The 21923-nt window shown below is 40.8% G+C and overlaps 1 protein-coding gene across 3 annotated transcripts in view; it reads right to left on the bottom strand.

Moving 5' to 3' along the window:
- sh3rf1 (SH3 domain containing ring finger 1) overlaps positions 1-21923 on the bottom strand; it is a 73928-nt gene that overhangs the window by 25233 nt on the left and 26772 nt on the right. For 2 of the 3 annotated variants that reach the window (XM_074668906.1, XM_074668904.1), the window contains exons 3-4: positions 1606-1881; positions 967-1062 (exon numbers count right to left, since the gene is read on the bottom strand). In XM_074668906.1, the coding sequence (XP_074525007.1) occupies positions 967-1062; positions 1606-1881 (372 nt within the window). The remainder of the gene's footprint in view (positions 1-966; positions 1063-1605; positions 1882-21923) is intronic. The other variant, XM_074668905.1, reaches the window with a different exon arrangement.

Raw genomic sequence — 21923 nt, 5'->3', positions numbered from 1 at the left:
CGATGGTCACTGTAGGGTCATTTTGAGACTTGGCTCCAAGTTTACAGCCTGACATGTTTTGCTCCTGTGTTGCTGAGTGCACAAAAATGCTGAATAAAAAAAGTGAAGAGATTGGACTGACAAATTTAAAGTCTACTCTGGGTCATCTCAACTGAAGTTTTTATCTTCAACTTTCAGAGGGGCAGCTGGAGAATAAACAACCGAAACGGCAGCAAAAGCTCCTGAGGCGATAATAAACAATGGCCTGGATATTCAGTGATTGTGCACAACTAACAGAACATTTTCAGCTGCTCTGTATGTTGGAGGTGGTTCTGCATTTGCAGCTGAAATATTAAACCACATCTCCTCTGAAGACATCAAAATATTCTCTGCTGCTTCTGCCTCTGCTTCAGCGGCTCCTGCAGTGCACAAACCAAACATTATATAGCTTTAGACAGCCTGCATTCTGTTTCTGCCTTATTCTGTGGTGTATAAATACATGAATATTAAAAGAAGTGAAAACGAAAGAGAGGAATAAAGAAAAGTGTCACAGCTTCTCTTTGGAGTGACAACAAAACACGTCAATGCTGCTTCTTATTTGGACTCCGGCGCTATTCTCAGTCTCTTTGTGCTGAAAAAGGTTTTGATAATATTCACAGCAACAAAAGAAGGCACACCGCCACTGACAGCGTTTATACCGAAAATGAAATCATCTTTAAGGACAAAGATTTACTTCATACTTATGTCGGGATTATTCCTAAAGCTTTTAAGTGAGACCTGTGGAGCTCAGGGAGCCAGAGACCGTGACTGTCAGAATCTTCAAAGACGCCTTGAGTGGCTCTGTGAAATGTTTCAAAAAGGAAGAGCAGAAGTGTGGTACACAGCTCGCAAGGTGTGTGAGGAAAGTAGTTCAAAGGATCTCTGCCGTTTTCATGTTGCAAGAACACCCCTGACGACTGGTGACATTTTGACGTCTGGTTTCCTTACCTCAACATACGAGATGGGAAAAATTCCAATTTTGTCTCCCAGCATTCCCTCTGCCCAGTTCTCATCCACTCTGCGGATCACAGTCAGGATATCATCCTGCAAATTCAAGACAGAAAGTGAAGAGCACTGCATGAGGTAGGAGCTAATTAAGGATGCTGCTAGCTAAGAGAGATTCTCATCCTGGAGGAACAAACCTTGAACAGAAATAATGAGGCAGGGACAACGTTCTATTAAAGGGACATCCCCTCGAGTGAAAACAGAGAGGTCGAAAGCATTTAACTGTTTGGAAAACTACTGAGTAAGCTTGTTTCTGTTCTGCTCATGTGGCAAATAAACAACTGATGACAGATACAAAAAGCTCAAAGTCTAACCCAAACAGCTGGACAGATATAACCGCCTGATTACTGTTGTTAAGCCAAGCTTCACTCCGTATGACATTCATTCTCTGCTGCTTAATTACAGCTGTTCATCAAGACGTCTGGCTCACATATAAAGCACTCCTCTATGTGTTTTAGCTAACAGCCCTGACATAACTCCAGAAAATGAGTGCCTAGAAGACAGAGTGTCAGAGTAATGAGAGGTATTTTTGTTTTACTACAGAGACCACGTAGCAGAGCTGTGAGTGCTGCAGAGTCTCACCTTGGAGAAAGGCAGGCAGTCCTTGTCTGCCTCCTTGTCTTTGAGCTCAAAGTCGTACAGAGCTTTGCACTGAGGTGGCGGCTGTGGCAGCGGTTTGATGACCTGGACAAAGTTGGTGGGGAAGAAGCCGTGCACGCCGCTCATCTCTCCGTGGTACCAGTTCTCGTCCACTTGCCGGCGGAGGATGATGATGTCGCCTTTGCTGAACTTGAGGTCTCCTGGTTCCTTGCCATCGTAGTTGTAGAGCGCTTTGGCACAAGGGAGCTGTGGGACACCCTGAAAGCAGAGGGAGGGAGTTAGAGGGCAGAATGGACGTGTACAAACTTTATCTCACCTCACTTTACCCTAAATGTTTGACAGCTGCATCATTTGTGTTGATTTAGTTCGTTAAACAAACAAAATAATCCACCTTTACATATAAATTTAAAACTCCTAATGTGCCTCTGAGATATACAAAGCTGCCTTGTCAAAAACTGTTTCTGGATTCACATCGTTGCCACTTTCAGCTGTATGATGACCTATCCACCAAGATCAGCACCAGGAGTCCTCAGGTAGGAAAAAAACACTATTATTCTGTTCCAGCTGTGAAACCAAATCCTTCTTCTCTGGTGAGCTAAGTCACACATTGGCTGGAGCTCTATTTCAGAAGCATGAACCCAAAATAAAAACATTTCCCTGTGACATACACACAACGAGCAGATTGAGAAGATGCCAAAATAACTGCAACATAACACAGATTTTCAGAGTGAGTAAGAGTTCAGGGTTTTGGAGTGCATCCCAAAGATAACACATCCAAAGATTTTTCTTCATGGTCTTTAAAAAAGGGTTGAACCATTTCTGACTCAACCTCAGGAGGTCAGAAGATTCTCCTTGTAGAAAAGTTCATGCAACACAGGCCCATAAATATTTCAGGCTTGAGTATGAAAGTTTGTTTCTCCTGGCATGAGCCCAAATCTGTTCAAGTCTTTGCGTCGGATTAAAGAAAAAAGTTGCCTTATTTTTGGGCAGAACACATCTTCAATCAATACTGAACTGCAAATTTATTCTAATCATGACTGAACTAAAGGAGTTATTGGAAATCGACAAAAAGCAGCAAGAAAGAAACAATGGAGGAAGGAAAACAAAGTCTAGTGAAGAAAAGTAATTAAATAAATAATGACCGACACAACTTTGGGGTTTAAGCTTTCTCTTTGTGTTCAGGCTTAGTTTGATTCAAACAAAATAAATCACACACCAAAGGCCCATTTTACAGAGGTACCAGAGCAGAGCCAGAGAACTGTGAGCTAGAAAGTATTCAAGAAAAAACTCCAAAGCAGCACTGCTCATTCACACCAGTCCAGCCATCAGATTTTAACACAGACAGATCTGCTACTTCAGAAAGTAAGGACGCTGCTCAGGATGGTTGTAAGAGCAGGTTTAATGGTCATTCTCCACAATCTATCTGGGTAACATTGCTGCTTACCTGTCAAAGAAGGATCAATACTTGTTAATAGCTTGTTAAAAGTAAATACCACTTTTTTTCAGACAGATACCAGTACGAGTACTCCCTATTGAGAACTCACCGATACTGAGTACAGATACTGCTTATACTTTTGATACATAAAGTTTCAGTTAGCAGTGACAGATCATTTTGAATGAAGACAGCACGGTCACTCTGCCATTAAGACCAAAATAAAACACAAATAACTGTTTCTGAGTTTACCTTTTGTTTCTTTTTAAACAAAAGTGCAAAATAAAACTTAAAACTGTCAGAGCTTTAGTTTTTTTTTTTTTTTAATAAACTGAAGTGCAAAATAAAATTGTTTAACTGTTAACTCTACCTGGTTCATTCATATTGTCTGAACAGAAGCTGACGCATATTTGCTGTGGTCTTGTTTATTAAAATTCAACAAGCTGTTTTTCAGATTGATCACTATGAAATGTAAAAGACAGGAAATGTTCAAATGTAGCCTGGGTTATTTAGCTAAAATAAGTGCAAACGCCTTCTTTCAAATGTTACAACGCTGACTGCAAGCAAGTAGCGGCAACTACTGGTGAGGAGGACTTGCTCGACGATTTTTTTGCGTTGAGTATCAGCTGCTGATATTGGCAGCCTTCACGAGTACCGATGCCTTGAAAAAAGGCTGGTATCGGCCACTATGTAGCAGTATTCACCCATCCCTTCTTGTCAAAGGTTATATTAGCAGTAGTGCTGCATGATTTGGGGAAAAGGTGCGATTTGCGATTAGGTGGACAATATTGCGATTGCGATTGTGCTTGCGATTTACTAAAAAAAGTTGTGTCATGATGAGTCTGCAGACTTGCTTGGTTATCATGGAGAAAAATCTGAATTGCATGTGCTGACATTGCGATTGCGATAACCTCTTTTGCGATTACGTAATTGCATGTGCTGACATTGCGATTGCGATAATCGTGCAGCCCTAATTAGCAGCTAGCAAAACGGCTATAAAACATAAAAAACTCTAACCCGATCCTCCAACAAAGACTGACTGGACAAATATCATGTTTAAAAACTAAAAATATGTAAAGACTGACTTCATCGCTTAATTTATGAGCAGAAACATTATTGTAATAATGGGAAAAATGGTTTGTGTACAAAACATCGAAGGATTTATCACTTAATACTGTATGAACTGTCTGAACTGTCACCGTAACATACGGATGTATAGAAAACCTGTTCTATTCATACAAAAGAAGTATAAAAAAGCCTAAATCTAATCTTTTAAGTGACAAAAATGTATGAAGCTCATGAAATGACACCAGGAACACAGCTCAAAAAGGCTGGGACAGAGACAACAAAACACTGAAGAAGCTGACCTGTGCCCAAAAAAAATTTATTTATCAGAGGAAAATCTGCCTACTAACAAGGTTAATCATCGACAGGTTAGTAAAATGACTGGGTCTAAAAAGGACACTCCAGAGAGGTTGGAGCCTGCTTTTTTGAAGCCTGCTTTTTTTAAGTTAGGGGTTGACTCCTGATTCTGAGTGTATGATGATACATTTGAGCTGATACATGTTGCCATATATCACGCCAGCAACAACTACATGAAAGGACGGAGAAGAAATTAATCATGTGGCTGATGTATGCGGTTTTGGAAAAGTTGTAAATACAGGGAATGTGATCTGGAAATCAGAAGAGCAAACACAGAGCTTGCAGTCAGCATCATAAAATTTGGCGTGTGTCAGGCCATGGGGGCTTTTGTGTCCAAAAAGGGCGAAGCAGACCCTGCAAAAACGTAAACCAGGCTTGAATCTCTCAGTCGTAAATTCAAGTTAAAATGGGACCAGAGACAGGATCACTGCTCTGTGAGAGACTGCATGAGAAAACAGTTCAATGATCCTTGATTTTGTTCTGTAAAAGTTCAAGAATTGCCCAACTTTTGCCAAGCATGTGTATTTTGTCAACATTTCTTTTGATTCATGTATCTGACATGTTGTCTTTGCACTTTTTTCAGTGGAAAAATAGGGATTAAGTGATTTGCAGAGCTTCATTAGAACTGTGGTGATAAAAACAACTCCTCATGGCCCACATTAGTTCAGGCAGAGTAAACTGCCCTGTTTGTTTCCTGATGGTTAAAGAGTTTGTGCTGTGTGTTCACAGTTTCAGTGTGATGAGTCCCTCTGGTTGTGACTCGCTGACTAACGCCTTCAGAAGGCCCAGGGCTCTGTCCCTTTATCTGCAGAGGAAGGTTTTGTATCTCAGTCTGCGAGCCTTGAGTCCTGAAAGGCCCATTCAGGGAATGACAATCCCGGGAAAGAGGGACAGGGCAAGCAGGGGGGGGAGTAGCAGGATAGAGAAGCATCAATGTACTCCATTCAGGGTGGGTGTCCGTGAAGAAGGCTGCAGTCCAAACCAACCCCCCACCATTTATCCCCGGTGCTGTTAGACATCTTTGGCAGTGATCAGAATCACAAACTAGGTTTCAACTCTGGAGGTGAAACTGCAGAGTTGATGAGGAGTATGGACAGAGATGAGATGAGAAAAATGTCTGGAGCTGGAGAAGAGCAAGATCCAGATAGAGAGGGGTTAACACAGGGTTTGGAGCTGGCTCTGCAGTCTTGTTAAAGGCTAATGAACCGTTTAAAGGCTCAGAGAATAAAAGTACAGAATGAGCTGTGATGGTGAGCCAGGGTGACATTACCCTGCTGCAGAGAATCACACAGCCTAAAGCACAGAGCCAATCGTTCCCTGGCTCTGCTGGTCCAGCCTGTGGGGAGGGAGGGAGGGAGGAGGGAGGAGGGGGAGCTGCAGCCCCCCTGCAACACTGCACTGGAACTGGGCCTCCTTTCAGAGGAAAACAGGGCTTTTGAGCCCACCCAGGCCTGGCAGGGAGTTTCGTGATGAAAATGCAAATGAAAGTTGAAGCTCTGCCATTTTTTGTGGCAAATGACAGAACAGGTTCAGGCTTACACAGGACCAATATGATCTAATTACATGGTAAATATAACACGCTTGTCCACCTTGAAATTGCAAAGTTTGTGAGAGCATGTCTGTGCACCGAGGCCAAGACTCAATAAAACCTGCAGCTGAAGCAAAGTGTCCAAAGTCAGTTTTGTTATGTAATAAGTGTTGCACATTAAAGTCCTACTTCTGCTCTCATAAAGGTGTCAGTCAACAGTCTAGCACGTACGCCACACTGTACAAGAACAACACGTCCTCTCTGAGAGCCAGGTGGGACTTCCTACATCCTTCAACTAAATCATTTTAGACTATAAGTTTCCAGGAGTCTTGGATGGACACAGAAAAAAACAAGAGCTCTATGAAAAGTCCGATTTGGCTGTACAACCTGAAACTTCATCTATCAGCCCACATGAGTGTCACGTCCTCCAGTTTTTAATAGTATCTTTAAACTTGAGATCAAGGCAGTATGATACTAAGTGGTAGCTCTGTTTGCAGCCCCTGCTGTCTCTTGCTATATCCACGTCTGTTTTTGTGGACAGGATTAAACCTTAAGAACCATGAACACCTGAGGAGTCCTGGCCAAAAACCCGGCTCGGCACCTAAAAACAGAATAGCAGCAGACATTGGTACATCAGCCAGTAATGCACCATGGACAGTGTTCAGCTGTTTATCTGTGCTGCATTAATGAACACTAACAAACTAGTAAACCTAACTGGTGAAAAACTCTTCTGATGGACAAACTCTGATTGCTTTCTGTTGTTAAACAAGAGAAATGATGTTCACAGCGTAGGAGTTTTACACCCTACCGAGAAAAAACAGACACACGCAGATCCAATGACATTTCAAGAGAAAGGAATACTAGTAGAGCTGAAACGATTCCTCGAATGATTCGAGGTACTCGATTACAAAAAATACTCGAGTAATTTTCTCCGCCTCGAGGAATTGTTTAACTTTAAAAAAAGATCAAAGAGTGGTATTTCAAATAGAGCTGAGGCCATATTAAGAGAGCTTTCAGACCCCTCAAGCTACCTCTTATACAAAATACCAACTAGCAACAAATCTAGCTTCTTTTCTGGAGTTTGGAGACTAATGGGTCATTCTACGAAACGGGTGCCATTTGGGTCCTCAACATTTGATGAGATGTACAAGGCACAAAAAATGTGTCAAAGTGTGTTTAGAAATTTTGGAGCTACCAAAACATGTGCTCTTATTGACATGCTGTATCAGAAAATTCTATTTCTTAAAGAGAAACATTTTCATTTGAAAAATAACTGCTCTTTAACTAAACAAAAATGTATTTTATCCGATTACTCAATAAATCGATGGGATTTTCAGTAGAATACTCGAATACTAAAATATTCGATAGCTGCAGCCCTAAATACTAGCAACAATTAAAATACATCAAACTTCATTTCCTGTGTCAGACCGGTCACAAAGACTGAAACAGATGAGGTGGAAACATCATCAGTTTATCAAATATAGCCTGGTTTATACTTCCTTCCAAGGGTAACCATGCACTGAAACAACACAAACTACAAGCCCTTTGATTGGTCGGCTGGGCAGCACCATATACTGTATAAAACATGGACATAGTCTCCCCGACATCACCCGTCTGTTTCTGGGACGGTAAATGAAGCACATCGACTATAGCGGCCATATTGGTAGTGGCAAAGGTTTCGTGTACAGCTATAGGGCGCCTGTTGGTCACGTGACCCTGAGCTGTGCCTCTGATTGGGTAAGCTCGCAACCTTAATAACCTCTGAATGGCTGAGTTAGAAAAAAATTCACCCCCTGTACATTGGGTGCCGATAGTAAAATTAGCGACTCAGACAGGAGACGTTTTTTGAACCAGGCTGTAAATAGGTTAATTTCTGCTTTGAAAACTGCTTTTTTTGGCTTGGTGTGTACGTGACTTTAGCACTTCCGAAGCCAGCCTCAAGAAGACACTCAAGAAACAGAAGATTTTAGCACTTCAGCATTGTCTCATGTTCTTAGAGCAGAGGTGGCTGCTTGGATTTACCCAAGCGTCTGCCTCCATGCTGGAGAAACGAAGCCAATGCAGCCAATAGCAGAAGTGTTAAAGACTATAATTTCTGAGTGTCCACTTGAGGCCAGCTGCAGAAACCAGATACAGTCTCATTTCTGATTAGCTAATTTCTCAAAAGACACAACCAAGTTCCTCTCTAATTAGTTTTGAGATACTAAAATAAACTAAACTTTACCACTGCCTCGTTATGCTGTCCCTAAGTTAGGTCAGCGTTTTTAATACAATGACTTGCGACAACAGAGATCAAAACTTGGCTGATCAAAACCAATGGGTGGCATCACAGAGACCGCATCTATTTGTTATGGTCTGTGGTTTTAACTCAAACCAATTCATGCACTGTTTTAGAAAAGAACAAACCCCTGTGGAAAATCCTGCCTCCATTGAGACCATGGATGATGAAGACTGGATGAGCAGGATTTCTATCGTTTCAAGCTTTGATGAAGAACAATGTTGATAGTAACAACACTTTTATGAGTTACTGGAGTTAGCACACGCTGACTGTCACACTCCTCTGTGCACCTGTTCTATGAAATAGATATGCAAAGCTTTTTTCTTCTGTCACTTTAAACTTGCCGAGCTGTTGCTCTTGTGTTGCACCATGTACAACAACACAGCTCTTCGACTAACAAAATGAGTCACCTCGCTTTCTTCTGCGCTTGTAATTGGAGTGCTGACATTTTGTGGGCAGCCCTCAAACAATCTCTACCCAGACAGCGTAATACTTTTTGGTCCCACACTGTTACTGCCTCCCTCTCATGTTGTTTTTGATCTCCATGTCCCGGCCTCACGGAATAGGGGCTGTCAGCAGACGTACATTTCCATGTTTCACTTGACTTAACATGGAGGGAGGAAGAAAATCAAGACGGACTATGGGGGCCTTTGAGGTGGTGTGCAAGACAGAGCGAAACTGGGGATGGGTGATGGCTCGGGGGGGTTAATTTCCGGTTTCCAACCGTGGAGACTTAGCTGTTGTGGCTGTCGTGGACCTGTATGTAGGAGCAGCCTTAGTCCAGACTGAAGACCCCCTCTGGAGACAGAGACGAGACTGTGCCGCTGACAGGAACAAACAGAAGACAGCTCGAGAGCTGCAACCACTGAAAAAAAATCTAATCGCAGCTGCCAACCGCACAGTTACACACACACACACACACACACAGATCTTCCACGCTTTTATCACTTTGAACTCCCCCAAAGGGCACTGAGAGATTACACCAACAAGCATCTCACCATGAGTCTCTTCAACAAAACCCCCAATCTTTAGTTCAGCTCAAGACACCATAAAGCATCAGCAGCAGACAGCTCAGGTCCAGTCTGACGGGGGGCACACAAGCTTTTTTTCTTCATTTGTTCTCATCAGGGGCAAAGGTTTATGGTTTTAATTATATGGCTACAAAAGCCACTGTTTGGTTGCTTTATCAGACTTGTAAAACTTCTCTGACTTGGGGCCTCTTTAATGATTTAGAGAAGAAAAAGCCACAGACACAACAACCCTTTTAAACTCTGAGCAACCAAGAACAGTCTGTAGATCCCAGAGGGGGTTGTTTTCTTTAAGTCTGCGACATTTACTGCGACCTGGAAAAACAAAGAAAAGGAAAAAAAATCTTAGAGTGCACCTTTATTCATCCTCATACTTTCAAGAACATGCAAAGTATGATGCCATCCAGGAGCCAGAAAGTCTCCAACTTCATGTGGACTATCAACTCAGATAGTAGATAAACGACTTCCCGCTCATAATTAAGGATTTAATGAGTCATTACTCCTATCAGCTGGATAAACAGAGAATGAGATACGACTGCTTTCACAACCTCCCCCTTACACCACATTAGCACTCTTAATACTTGTAAGGAGTTGTAATTATTGTGACTGAAACATCATCCCCGTTAACACCAGCTTGGGTATTAAGAAAATCTGCAACCTGAAAGCTTCCACCGCAGCATCACAGTACGACAGGAAGCTTAGAGGAACTTTAGTGCACAATTTGTGACATCAACCACAGAAAGAGGAGGACAGCTGGGTTTAGGGTTATGTCTTTGTTTTTGGTGTCACAAATCACTGCAACAAGCATGTGTGGAAACTTTGTCTCTGCGAAGATGAGCCTAAAGCTTTAGGCAGCAAAACTGAAGAGGCAGTGACAAAGACCAACTGCTGCTTCACTGAATCTGGGCCAAGAAGTTGCAAGTGGCTAATCTGCAAAGGCTACAGATGATGGACCAAGAGCATCCACTTTGTGCACATGATAAAAGTAAATAACTCCACACCAGCAGGGGGTGGAAGTATTTAACATCCACTCAACAAGGGAAATCAGAGACTCGGGTCTAGAGATACGCCCATCTCTGAACCCATTGTCTGCTAACGTCAAGCTTTTCCTTTTCGATTTCAGTTCAAAGTTGCATTTGAGAGGGGGATATTGTGTGTTTTGGGGGCTGTCACTGTCCCCCTGGTGTCTCTGCAGTAGCTCTGATTGGTCTGTCTGGGGTAGAGCTATGTGCAAACCTTGCTGTTCAAGGTCTGCCCCTCTAATGTGTCATAAATAGGGGTGGGTACCGAATTAGGTACTTTTATGGGTACCGACCAAATTCTGTCAAAAGTACCGGGTATCGATTCATGTACAACCAAAAGGTACCATGTTTAGGTACCTAAACCCATCCTTGTGACTGTGAGGGAGTGGAAGAGTAGGGGATTTTCTATGCTGGACATGAACACAGCATTGCAAGGTTATATATTGAAGAATACATTTGTTAAAATGTTTTTTTTTTTATATTTCATTATTAAACAAATTGATATTTTTTACCACATACACACAAAAAAGTACCGAAACTTGGTACCATTGAGTACCAGTACCGATAGCCAGGTACTGGGCATCGGTACCGTATCGTTTCAAATGTGAAAGGTACCCATCCCTAGTCATAAACCAGTTAAGCTTAGTTTATGCTTTACAGGTCCTTGAGGTCCGCTTCTTGAAGACAATTCTTGAAGATCTCTTCCTGTTCTCAGAATGGACCATTTTGATCAGTTTACACATGTATCCAAGGATTTCTACACAGTAGTTTAACCATCTCTGACTAACTTATAAAAGTGTTGTTACTATCAACATTGTTCTTCATCAAAGCTTGAAACGATACAAATCCTGCTCATCCAGTCTTCATCATCCATGGTCTCAATGGAGGCAGGATTTTCCACAGGGGTTTGGTCTTTTCTAAAACAGTGCATGAATTGGTTTATCAACCATTTAGTATGAACATCCAGCCTGTCTCTTTATATCCATCCTTAGAATATAAAGCAGAATACCTCCCCTTTAAACAAATACCAGCCAAGACCTTATTTTCTGTGTCACATTTACATTTGCATCATACTGCAAATTAGGGGTCTGCCTTATCATACTGTCAACAATAATACCGGTATATTTTTTTTGATGATATAAATATGTCATTTGACAATATTCGCAGGTGAACTCATACCGTGAAGAGTGGCAACACCACAAACATGTTCCACCAACCTAAATCTGAAACACACGGCCGAATACAACCAGGCTATGAAGACACATGAGGAGGATGTGAAAGCTACGTTATTATCCAAGATCACAAGATCACAGGAGAACCACATGTTCCTGCAGTAATCCCACCCACAACAACGTACTCTCATGGTAATCAATTAGTATGTTAAGCTCATCTGACCCTCCCCAAACTTCAGCACCTTCAATCTATGCCTTCTTCTTTCTGTTGGTGTCCTTATAGAAAGAATATGTTTTGTCGTATAGAATTATTAAGTTTTTCACCTCCAAGATTAACTCTTCCTCCTCAAAAATGACAGATTTCCTCTGGATCTGACCTACTTACTATGTTTACATTTTAAGCTTGTGTAGTGGTAAATGATAGAAAAGTGTCTTTCATACTGTGTGCGCAATAAAAATGCTGTTATTCAGAAGCAGCAACCGCTAATAAGAGGGTCGTTTTTTTCCCATATCGTTATGAATATCATTATTGCAAATTTCCTTAAAATATCATGATATAATTTTGAGGCTACATCGCCCACCCCTATTGTAAATTTTCTCCTTTCTTGGTGGATTGCATCCACTAAAGGAGTGCACATTTACATGCTTCAAGAACCACTCATATCGATGGTAGAGAGTGAATTACTCATGACTATTTCAGTGGTACTAACCCGAAATTGAAAATAAAAAAATCAATCCTGTGATTTGCTTCAATTAATGGGTAATGAGTTTGCAGAAAAAAACCTAGCATCATGATAAAGATTTTTAGGAGTTAAAAGTCTTACTTTGTCGGGTTTGTCCTCAAGGAGAAGAAAACACTTTTAAAGCTTGATAGAGGCAGGATTAATCATCGCTGAAGCATTCCAGGTTGTCAGGGAATCTCTCCGCTTATTGGATTTTGAAAAACAGCTTTGAGCAGAATTTGTCTCTCAGACTGAAAAATTTAATCTACTACGGTTTGTTAGCAGCACTTATTTGAAGATAAATTAGGGATAAGTAAACAGATCAAGGTCAGATTACCACAGGTTTGCTTGATACAAAGTTTTTTTTTTACCAGCTTACTCCAAAGCATGCTGATACTGGTCGAAAGTGTTCAGACTACAAAGCAGGAGACTTCCCACGCTGAAAACATCCCAGCACAGATTCTGCTTTAATGTGACACAACTTTAAAGGGGTTTTCTTGCCTCCCTCACTTGTTTCTCCTCTTGTACACTGAATCTTCTCATCAGAGTGTCAATCACTTCTCTCACAATGAGTTCCCCTGCAGATTCAACAAACTCAATCAGCCAAAAACCGTAGAAGGGCCAACTGGTGCCAGTGGTGTGGAACAGACTGCAAAAAGTGTGGCCTCAGATGCTCACCGATGGGCCAACATGTGCCAGTGGCTGACAGTCGGTCACAGCACTCAAGAAACTTCAACAGGGATAGATTGTCACAATAAAGACCAAACTGTCCTCTTTTCTGTTTCTGTTTATGTCCAGCCTGTTATTGTACCTGTGTGAGTCCGAGGCTGACAGACAAACAGGAACAGAGATAAAAACCAGTGAGAGGAGAAGACAGACGTTTGGAGCATCAGCTGGTGCGTGTGCAATTATTCCTGTACTGCAGATAATGCAATTAGACCTGTGTGCTAAAGGGATTTGGCTGTTAAAGTGTTCTCTTCCACAGCACTGGATTATAACTGAATTAACAAAGTGTTCTGCTCTGCAGCACAGCCAAATGTCAACAACCAGCGAGCAGACGTGCATAAAAACACATGCGAAATGCAGAGCTGTGGAGGTAAGACTGGGTCAAACAGGGATAATGACTTTAACAACTTGACTTTACACAGCTATGTTTGCAGGAGACGCTGTGAGAACAATAAAGAAATAAACTGCTTTACGTCAGGTATGGAGCACTTAAACAAGGTTTATAGAATCAGTCAGCTGGACGAAATTACAGTTAAGGCCGAACAACACAGCTGACATGCAGAACTGTTGTACAACGGCCTGTCTGCACAGTGAAAACATCACGCCAACTTCTGCCCCGTCAGCAGCTCGCGACATGTAGAGTGTAACCACAGCAGACATAAACCTTTATCCCAGCCCTGTATGTGCCAGACTCCACTCCCATATGGATACCTCCAGGAGCTCTGCAGGAGGCGGAGAATGAGCCAGGGGGGCACTACTGCCAAAACAGTGAGTGCAGGATGAGGAGGGGGAGTCTGTCTGGTTTGCCCTTCCACAAACATCTCCAGGACCAGACATGTCAGACACCGGGGGCGGGAGCAGCATCTGCCACAGTGACCAGGTGGTCGTCACAGGACATTTGTGATTCATTACCAAGTCACTGTTTATTAAAGATTACTGCCACCAGCATCGTGGCATGAACACCGACACATGATGTGAGAGGAGAATCCAGTAGCAGAGGCCATCTTGATTCCATTAGAGCAGCATTAGTTTAAATTGATTCCTAATGGCTTTTTTAATGACCACTGTAGAGCAGACTTCCCCACACCGTCTACAAACCTCAGGGCTTTTTGGCGTAAAATGCAGGAACTGGGCCACAGACAAAGAGAGCCAGACAAAGGGCGGCGATATCAAGCTTATTAGAGCGATAGCCGGGGAGAAAGAGAGACCTTTTCAGACAAAACTGACCAAACACAAAACTGTGAGTGTTCATGTTCACAAAACCACAACAGAGACTCCAATCCTGTAAGTGATTCTGTTTCCAACAATGTGTCTGTGTTCCCACCTAAACACTCATTAGTCCTTTCCACAAATTCATTTAAAGTCACTATGGATGGATGAAATCTTTAGGGTTTGTTTAAGTTGAAGACAATGTATCCCACAGTTCTGCTGGAGTAAAAACGTGTTTTATTTGTGTTGAAAGAAAAAGGATAAAATGGAGATCTTTTAAAATCCTACTTTCCTTTGTTCATCTTTCATGAAGAGTAACAAGATCCTGTATTGATTTGTAACTACATCCAATGATGTACAGTTTAAAGTTACCTGGCACAGCTCTAGTGTCATGACCTGAGTGCAGGTGTCCCAATTAATCTCAGAATACTGTGAACTAGAAAAGCACTCAGAGAGTGCAGACCTCCGCCAAGCATGTTGTGATTGTCACCAACACTTTAGTCCTACTTTAATGTTATACTCCCTTTCAGCAGACTGTCTGCTACAATTTGGTGTTAGTTGCAGGTTTGTACGAAAATTTGTTAGCTGACAGTGCTGAAAATTATGATGACCCAGTACAAATTTCATATTACGGATCTTAGTATCCAGAATATTACCAGGATCTGGATCATTCTTTTACATCTGTCAGAAATTATGGTGACTCTGTCTTGTATTGTTTTGCAAAGCAATTCAACCATTTATCGTGGAGTAATATCGTGGAGTAATAATATATATATATATATATATATATATATATATATATATATATATATATATATATATATATATAGGTGAAAACGGCCCTATCTCACAATCCTTTAAAAAAATCCTGGATCCAGACGGTGATCCAGATCACCTCCAAAATTTAATCACTTCTTCCTTATCCCATTTTGAACATTTTCTGAAAATTTCATCAAGATCCGTTTGTTACTTTTTGAGTTATGTTGTTCAAAGACAAACTCCCAAAAACATAACCTCCTTGGTGGAGGAAATAAGTACTTAGTTCAACTCTTTACCCTGCACCATAGATCTACGTAGCAGGGATGGGCAACGGTTTTCAAATATTTGAATAGTCATTAACAAGAAAAAAATCGAATAGTTCACGTGACAAAAACGAGGTACAGTGGAAACTCTTCAAGGTTAGGCCAGCATATCACAAGTTGTCAACAATGATGCACAGCTATAGAGTAAGGCTGTAAGCAGGTACATGTATGCAGGTTGTGGCGGCGGCTGTTTGCGGGGTGGGGTGGTACAGCACAATCTTCAATTAATTTTCAAATTGTTAAGAGCGAATATCGGATAGCTCTTTAGCTTAAAATGCCCATCCCTATAATGTAACCACCGTCTCCAGAGAGGTTGACTTATACCCAAGGTTATAGTAGTTAACAAAAACGAAACTAAAAACGAAAACTAAAATTTAAAATACATTGCAGTTAACTCAAACTAATAAAAACTAGAAAAGAAAACAAAAACGATAAGTAAACTAAAACTGTATCTTATGTTCACAAAACTAACCAAAATTAACTAAAATTATAGACAAAATGTCCTTAGTTATAGTTTTTGACAATATTAATAGCCTTTAAAACTAAACTGTAATGGAAAAAAAAATGTCAAAACTAACTAATACTAATTTATAATGACAAATGCAAAACTTTTATAACCTTGCTTACACCTCCAAATTGTAACATGTGCATAGGCTTTGGCGTCATTTGTGCAAGTAATGGTCCAGATTGTCAGGCAATGAGAACAGAACAGAATAACTCCTGTGTGATAACTTCTTTCTCACTGCCAAACTTTACCAGCTGAGCTCTAATCATAGACTCTCTTTAAGGTGAGAAATAAACACAGACTAAGCTTTTTTACAGATAATCAGAAAATAGATGGTTGCTAATAATTTAATTCACTTTTAGGGCAAAAAGAGGCATTAGTGGGGGACTAAAACTATCTCAACTAGGGATGTCCTGATATTACATTTTCACTTACTGATACTGCAGCATTGAGTACTGGCCGATACCGATATCAATCCGATACGATATCAGCATTAAACATGCATACTTTTATTACTTATTTTGTAGTATGTCTGTCATGTTGGAAAAGGCTTGATTAAGTGATATTATTCAAACAAAGAACAGTAATCAGCAACAGTAGGTATGAGGAAAAACTGACCTATTTATTATTAACCAATGGGTAACAGAAACTGCTTATATCGGACATTTTAGATGCATTCCGATACGATACTGATACTTGTTTTTTTGCCGATATCAGACCGATATCCGATATCAATATCGGACTGGGACACCTCTAATCTCAACCAGTGGAAAACTCTTAAACTTACTTCTTTTCTTATCAACCAATTGCTCATCTAAGGTCTCTCAAGCTCTGTTTTCACCAAGCAGTTCAGTTTGGTTAGTCTTGATACAATACATTTTGTTGGGACCCCGAATAACCAATCTATATCGCCCCACTTTTTGATTCTCTTCTGTTGGGGTGCCAGACAAACTGATGAGATTATAGAAGGTGAAGCTTCAAACACTGCAGTTCGTGTTGCATCACTTCTTTGTTGGATTTGTTAGTGAGGTACAATGTGTTGTGCTGCTATGCTGTCACGCTATCATGTAGCTGACGCACCTATCGGTATCCGGCTTACACGCTGCCTACCAAGAGGGGGCACGGTTGGCTGTGAAAACTCCAACAGGATCAAGCTTTACAGATCTGATCTGTATCAAACAGTACTGATCCAAACCAGACTGCTTGGTGGACACGGGCTATACACATATGTTAGGAAATGAGGCTTGTGTTTGTATTTTATTGTTTTGAGCTGCCTCCTAAATGTTGATTAAAATAACCAGTCAAAAGACCCCAGTAAAAACCTCATAAAGAAGAGCAATAAAAAGGTTGTTTTGAAACTCATCTATGAGTTACATTCTGTGATTCTCTGTTAACAGTCACAGAAAATAAAAACAGTAACATGCATGAAGTTAGCTGACAAAATGAGAGTTGATTCTGGACTATCTGGGCTTTCCTTTATTAGTCTAATGAAGAAGATGCTTCCACTGACCTAGCAACACTGTCGAACATGCGGAGGAACAGGAGGAGAGTTTCGAGGGTTTCTGAAAACTTCCTGTTCCTCTCTGATGTGATCCAAGCTTCCATCTGGCCTCCAGACTGCTCGCAGTGTTTCTGTGCGTGTAAACTAATGTGTGGGACCTCATTTTCCATGTAGTGAGGGAAACAAACATGCACAGTTAGTTGTCGTACAGTAAAGATCCTGGAAAGCTTGGTTTATTGCCTCTCTCTTTCTCTTTCCCTACAAACTGTGGTCTAGTTGATAAATAATTCCCACTTCACAAAGGCTGAGTGTTGCATGGTTTTTTATTGATACTGATTATTAGATTCTGCCGGCAGAAGGGAGGGAGCTCCAGTGAAAAACATGGCTACTTTTCAGAATAAAATTGTCTCTGGCTCATCATTTAACCAGATATACAGATTTGTTATGCCAGTGAAATTACTTCCTTTCAAATCTAGTATTTCAGTTGGACAATGATTATTTTATCCATTGATGGAATGGTTTAGGAAAAACCTTAAGATAGGTTGTAGTAAAGTATTTTAGAGTTAAAATCTAGCTTCTAGTTCTCACCTCAATTGATCATTTTGATATTTAATTTCTCTGTTGTTTTGTTTTTTAATATTTATTTTAAAGTTGTTTTTATTTTTTACCTACCTTTATTAGATATGAAAGCTGAAGAGTGACAGACAGTGTTGAGGGTGTAGAGTTGGGATGACATGGAGCATATGGTTGAGGCCAGGTCTCCACGTAGTGACTGATGCGATGAGACTACAGCTTCTTTTAATGGACACATACTGCTAAAGTCAAAATCCTACATGTTCCACATGTTTCAGTGAAAGTCTTAAATTTCAAAGCACTCCCTACTTTTGTTTTTTTCTGGCACTCAAGGTGTGAGGATTTGTGTGAATGGTTTTAGCTCTGCATTTTAGCTCTGTAATAGACAAGGTTATAATAGTTTTGGATTTGTGATTATAGTTTAGTTTTAGTTAGTTCTTGACATTGTTTTTCTCATTGTAGTTTAGTTTTAGTTAGTTTTGACATTTTTTTTCCATTACAGTTGAGTTTTAATTAGTTTTAGAGCGGGCATTCTAGTTTTTATTTAGTTGTGATTTTTGCAACAAGGCTTAGTTTTAGTTTAGTTTTAGTTTTTTTAACCAGGTGCAGGATTCAAAAAGGTCAGAGTAAATATTTAGTCATACTGTTTGTATTCAAGTCCAACGTAGTGCTCACTGCTCAGTCAATGCTGATACTGAACTGTTGGCTGCTGCCTTAAACACAAGAAAATAATATACTTATTTTCACTCATTTCATCTTAACATGTCGGCCTGGCCAACAGGAAAGAATTGTTTTAGGGCTGCAGTTATCGAATATTTTAGTATTCAAGTATTCTACTGAAAATCCCATCGATTAATCGAGTAATCGGATAAAATACATTTTTGTTTAGTTAAAGAACAGTTATTTTTCAAATTATTTTTTTTTCTCTTTAAGAAATAGAATTTTCTGATACAGCATGTCAATAAGAGCACTTGCTTTGGTAGCTCCAAAATTTGTAAACACACTTTGACACATTTTTTGTGCCTTGTACATCTCATCAAATGTTGCGGACCCAAATGGCACCCGTTTCGTAGAATGACCCATTAGTCTCCAAACTCCAGAAAATAAGCTAGATTTGTTGCTAGTTGGTATTTTGTATAAGAGGTAGCTTGAGGGGTCTGAAAACTCTCTTAATATGGCCTCAGCTCTATTTGAAATACCACTCTTTGATCTTTTTAAAGTTAAACAATTCCTCCAGGCTGAAAAAATTACTCAAGTATTTTTTTGTAATTGAGTACTTCGACTCATTCGAGGAATCGTTTCAGCTCTAAATTGTTTGTATGTTAACAGTATTCTTTGTCATGTTAGTCAAACTATAGAATGATTTATTGCTTGTGTTTAGTGAATAATGCAGAAGACACACCCCCCAATCTAATCCCAATTAGTTTATTTTTTTCAAAATCATTCAGCCCTAAAGTGTATCATGCCCAAGCACACCTCTCCAAAGTGTGTCAAAGCCAAGGAAGTATACCGTACCTGAGTACACTATGGAGCAGCCGAATGAACTGGACTTTAGGGTTGGGCACGGTACAAATGGGCCGTGTGACAGGACCCGAAGTTCCCTGTGTCTGTGTTAGGATGTGCTACCTGACTGACTGTCTCCAGCAGTCTTATATTTAAGCTCACAGACATGATTGTGTTACCAGCCTGAAAGCAAGAAAGGAAACAAGCGCATTTCCAGAACCGAGAAAGTAACTGTTTGAGGCAATAGCCCATTAACTCAGGGTGGTTGCTCTCTCAGAGCGCACTAATGGCTGGATTCTAAATGTCTGTTTCTCCAAGGATTCACAACACTGTCAAGAGACCATAAATAGCCCCCCAAAAAGTGCCCCTGTGTGGAGTTTCCATAGAAACTAGAGAAAGGGAGTTTTTCTTTTGTCTCAGACGGAGAGCGAGACAACAGCTCCAGATGAGTAAACTGTGTCATGAGACTCTGCTGTGACAAGAGCTGCTCGTCTAATCTGAAGGTCCCTGTGTGACGGCGTTATTTAAACGTCAGGGGGTGAAAGTTTGGCACATCCTCTACATTTTATTTTCCACAGGCTGAGTCATTCTCTGGGTTTTTATCTTTATACTTTTTGGACATACTGCAAACACAATGCTCTTAAATTTCCTCCCATACAGGGACGTCATTTTTATTTCAACACGCAGCCTTAAATTCAGAACTATTTCACAAAACAATAAGACAACACCACAGTCTCAGAGTTATCCCAAATTGTGAATGACGTTTCCGAGTCAAGCACAGGCGAAGCCAACACCAGACACTAAAAGAGACCATGGCCTCAGCTTCCCGGAGTGCCCGTTATAAAACACGTCTGAGGCTAACCACTCTCTGACCTCAGTTTTACGCCAGCTCACGACCTTGTAGGTGCAGACTGGAGGCTCATGGGAATCTTTCTGCTAGACTGTACAAACTCCAAGAAAAAAGGTTTTGATCGCTGGCCCCATGAGGCTGCCATGTGCGGAAACCAGGACCAACATTGAGATTTGTGTCTCAAGGTGGTGGTGGGTCTATAAAAACATTCAACACATGGTCGTACAATCAAGACGTTTCTGAGCTGAGTGCTCTTGGTAAGCTATAGATTAATCATCAGAAAGAAAGCTTTTCAGCAGGAAGCGAGTATGGATTTATGGCAGAGCATAAAAACACACTAGAGGGTTGTCACACATGCGGTTTTCATGAAGCTCTCGTGTGTTTTGGTGTATGTCTAGGCTCTGCTGTGAAAATGCAATTGCACGAAACCACCTGCACATGAGCTGGCACATCTCAAACACAGCCTCATGAGCACAGGCTGGTTTTCTTTACCTGGCTGGCCTCGGATGAAGGGTGAAGGCTGGTTCTGGGTGGCCCTGGGATCACCCAGTCAGTGTGTCTGACTAAAAAAGTGCAAGAACAACTCTTTAACTCTGTGCCAGTTCATACACACTTGGCTCAACAACAGTTCTCACAGGAGCCCACTCACATTTCAGAGCCGTCAGAGAGCGTTGGAGGGAGGAAGCAGAGGAGAGACGGGGAAAGAAACAGGGCAAGATCAAAAGACTGAAGAGAAAATGAAACAGGGGGAGGAAGAGAGACTTGCCGTCCTGAACCTGAACCTGAACTTATGATACGGTTTTGTGGCTTAGACATTCAGACAAGACTTTTTTTTTTACCTTTGTCCTTTTAATCTGTAGTTTTAATGGACGTTTGGAAGTAAGGAGAGACAAAACCTATGCTTAAGTTAACAGAAGCTTGAACCACAGCATACAAAGCCAAAAAAACCTCCTAGAAAAACAGATGTTTAGTTGGAAAATACATCTTCATGATTTTGCCACAGAACTCTGCACATATTTACAATGAACAAGGGAGACATCCTGCCTGTTACTGTTCAGCTCAAGACCCTCCTGATATCAAGTCAACATCAGCAGTAGACAAAAATCTACAGCTGTCATAGCTGGTGTTTAACCCTTACAGCTCAGGTAGCGCTGGCACTGATGAAGTTTCAGCTGGTGGTAGATTTGAAGCCCAATAAGACGGATACATTATTCCTTTTGCATGTGAAATCTGAGAAGTTAGACTTTCATATTGCATTTTTAAACATTTTTGCAATGTTTCCTTCCTTTCTAGCAGCAGAAATCCAGTATAAAGCGTAAACATTCAAAACATTACAATCCACATCACTTCCTACTTTGAATACACATCATCACGTTTTTTAGATTTATATTTATAAGGGATACAGCCATGACATTTCTAGTAAAGGCAGTTTGAAATTTTTATTTTTCATGGTTTGCTGCAATTTTTTGGCAATTCATTTCGTTAGTCATGACCCAAGTGAAGTGAGGTTGTATGAGTTACATGTCCCTGGTAATTTTATTAGACACAGCAGATGCTGGTTGGTTCAACCCCTTCAGTGAGAAAGTGCCAGAAGAAACAGCGCATAAGCTATGCTAAAGAAAAGTGAACGCCTTACACTTTGACAAGACGTACTTCCATTGTTGTTTCCTGATTTGACTCAGAACATTAAAGAAAGTCAGTGACAAGCCTTGGTACTCAGTCCACTGAGCCTACACATTCTGACAAA

This window comes from Halichoeres trimaculatus, unplaced genomic scaffold, assembly GCF_033239565.1.
Source record: "Halichoeres trimaculatus isolate MK-OKI-2021-1 unplaced genomic scaffold, fHalTri1.1 fHalTri1_scaffold_4, whole genome shotgun sequence".
Lineage (NCBI taxonomy): Eukaryota > Metazoa > Chordata > Actinopteri > Labriformes > Labridae > Halichoeres > Halichoeres trimaculatus.
The sequence above is the reverse complement of the archived record's forward strand: the minus strand, read 5'-3'. Positions and strand labels throughout refer to the sequence as shown.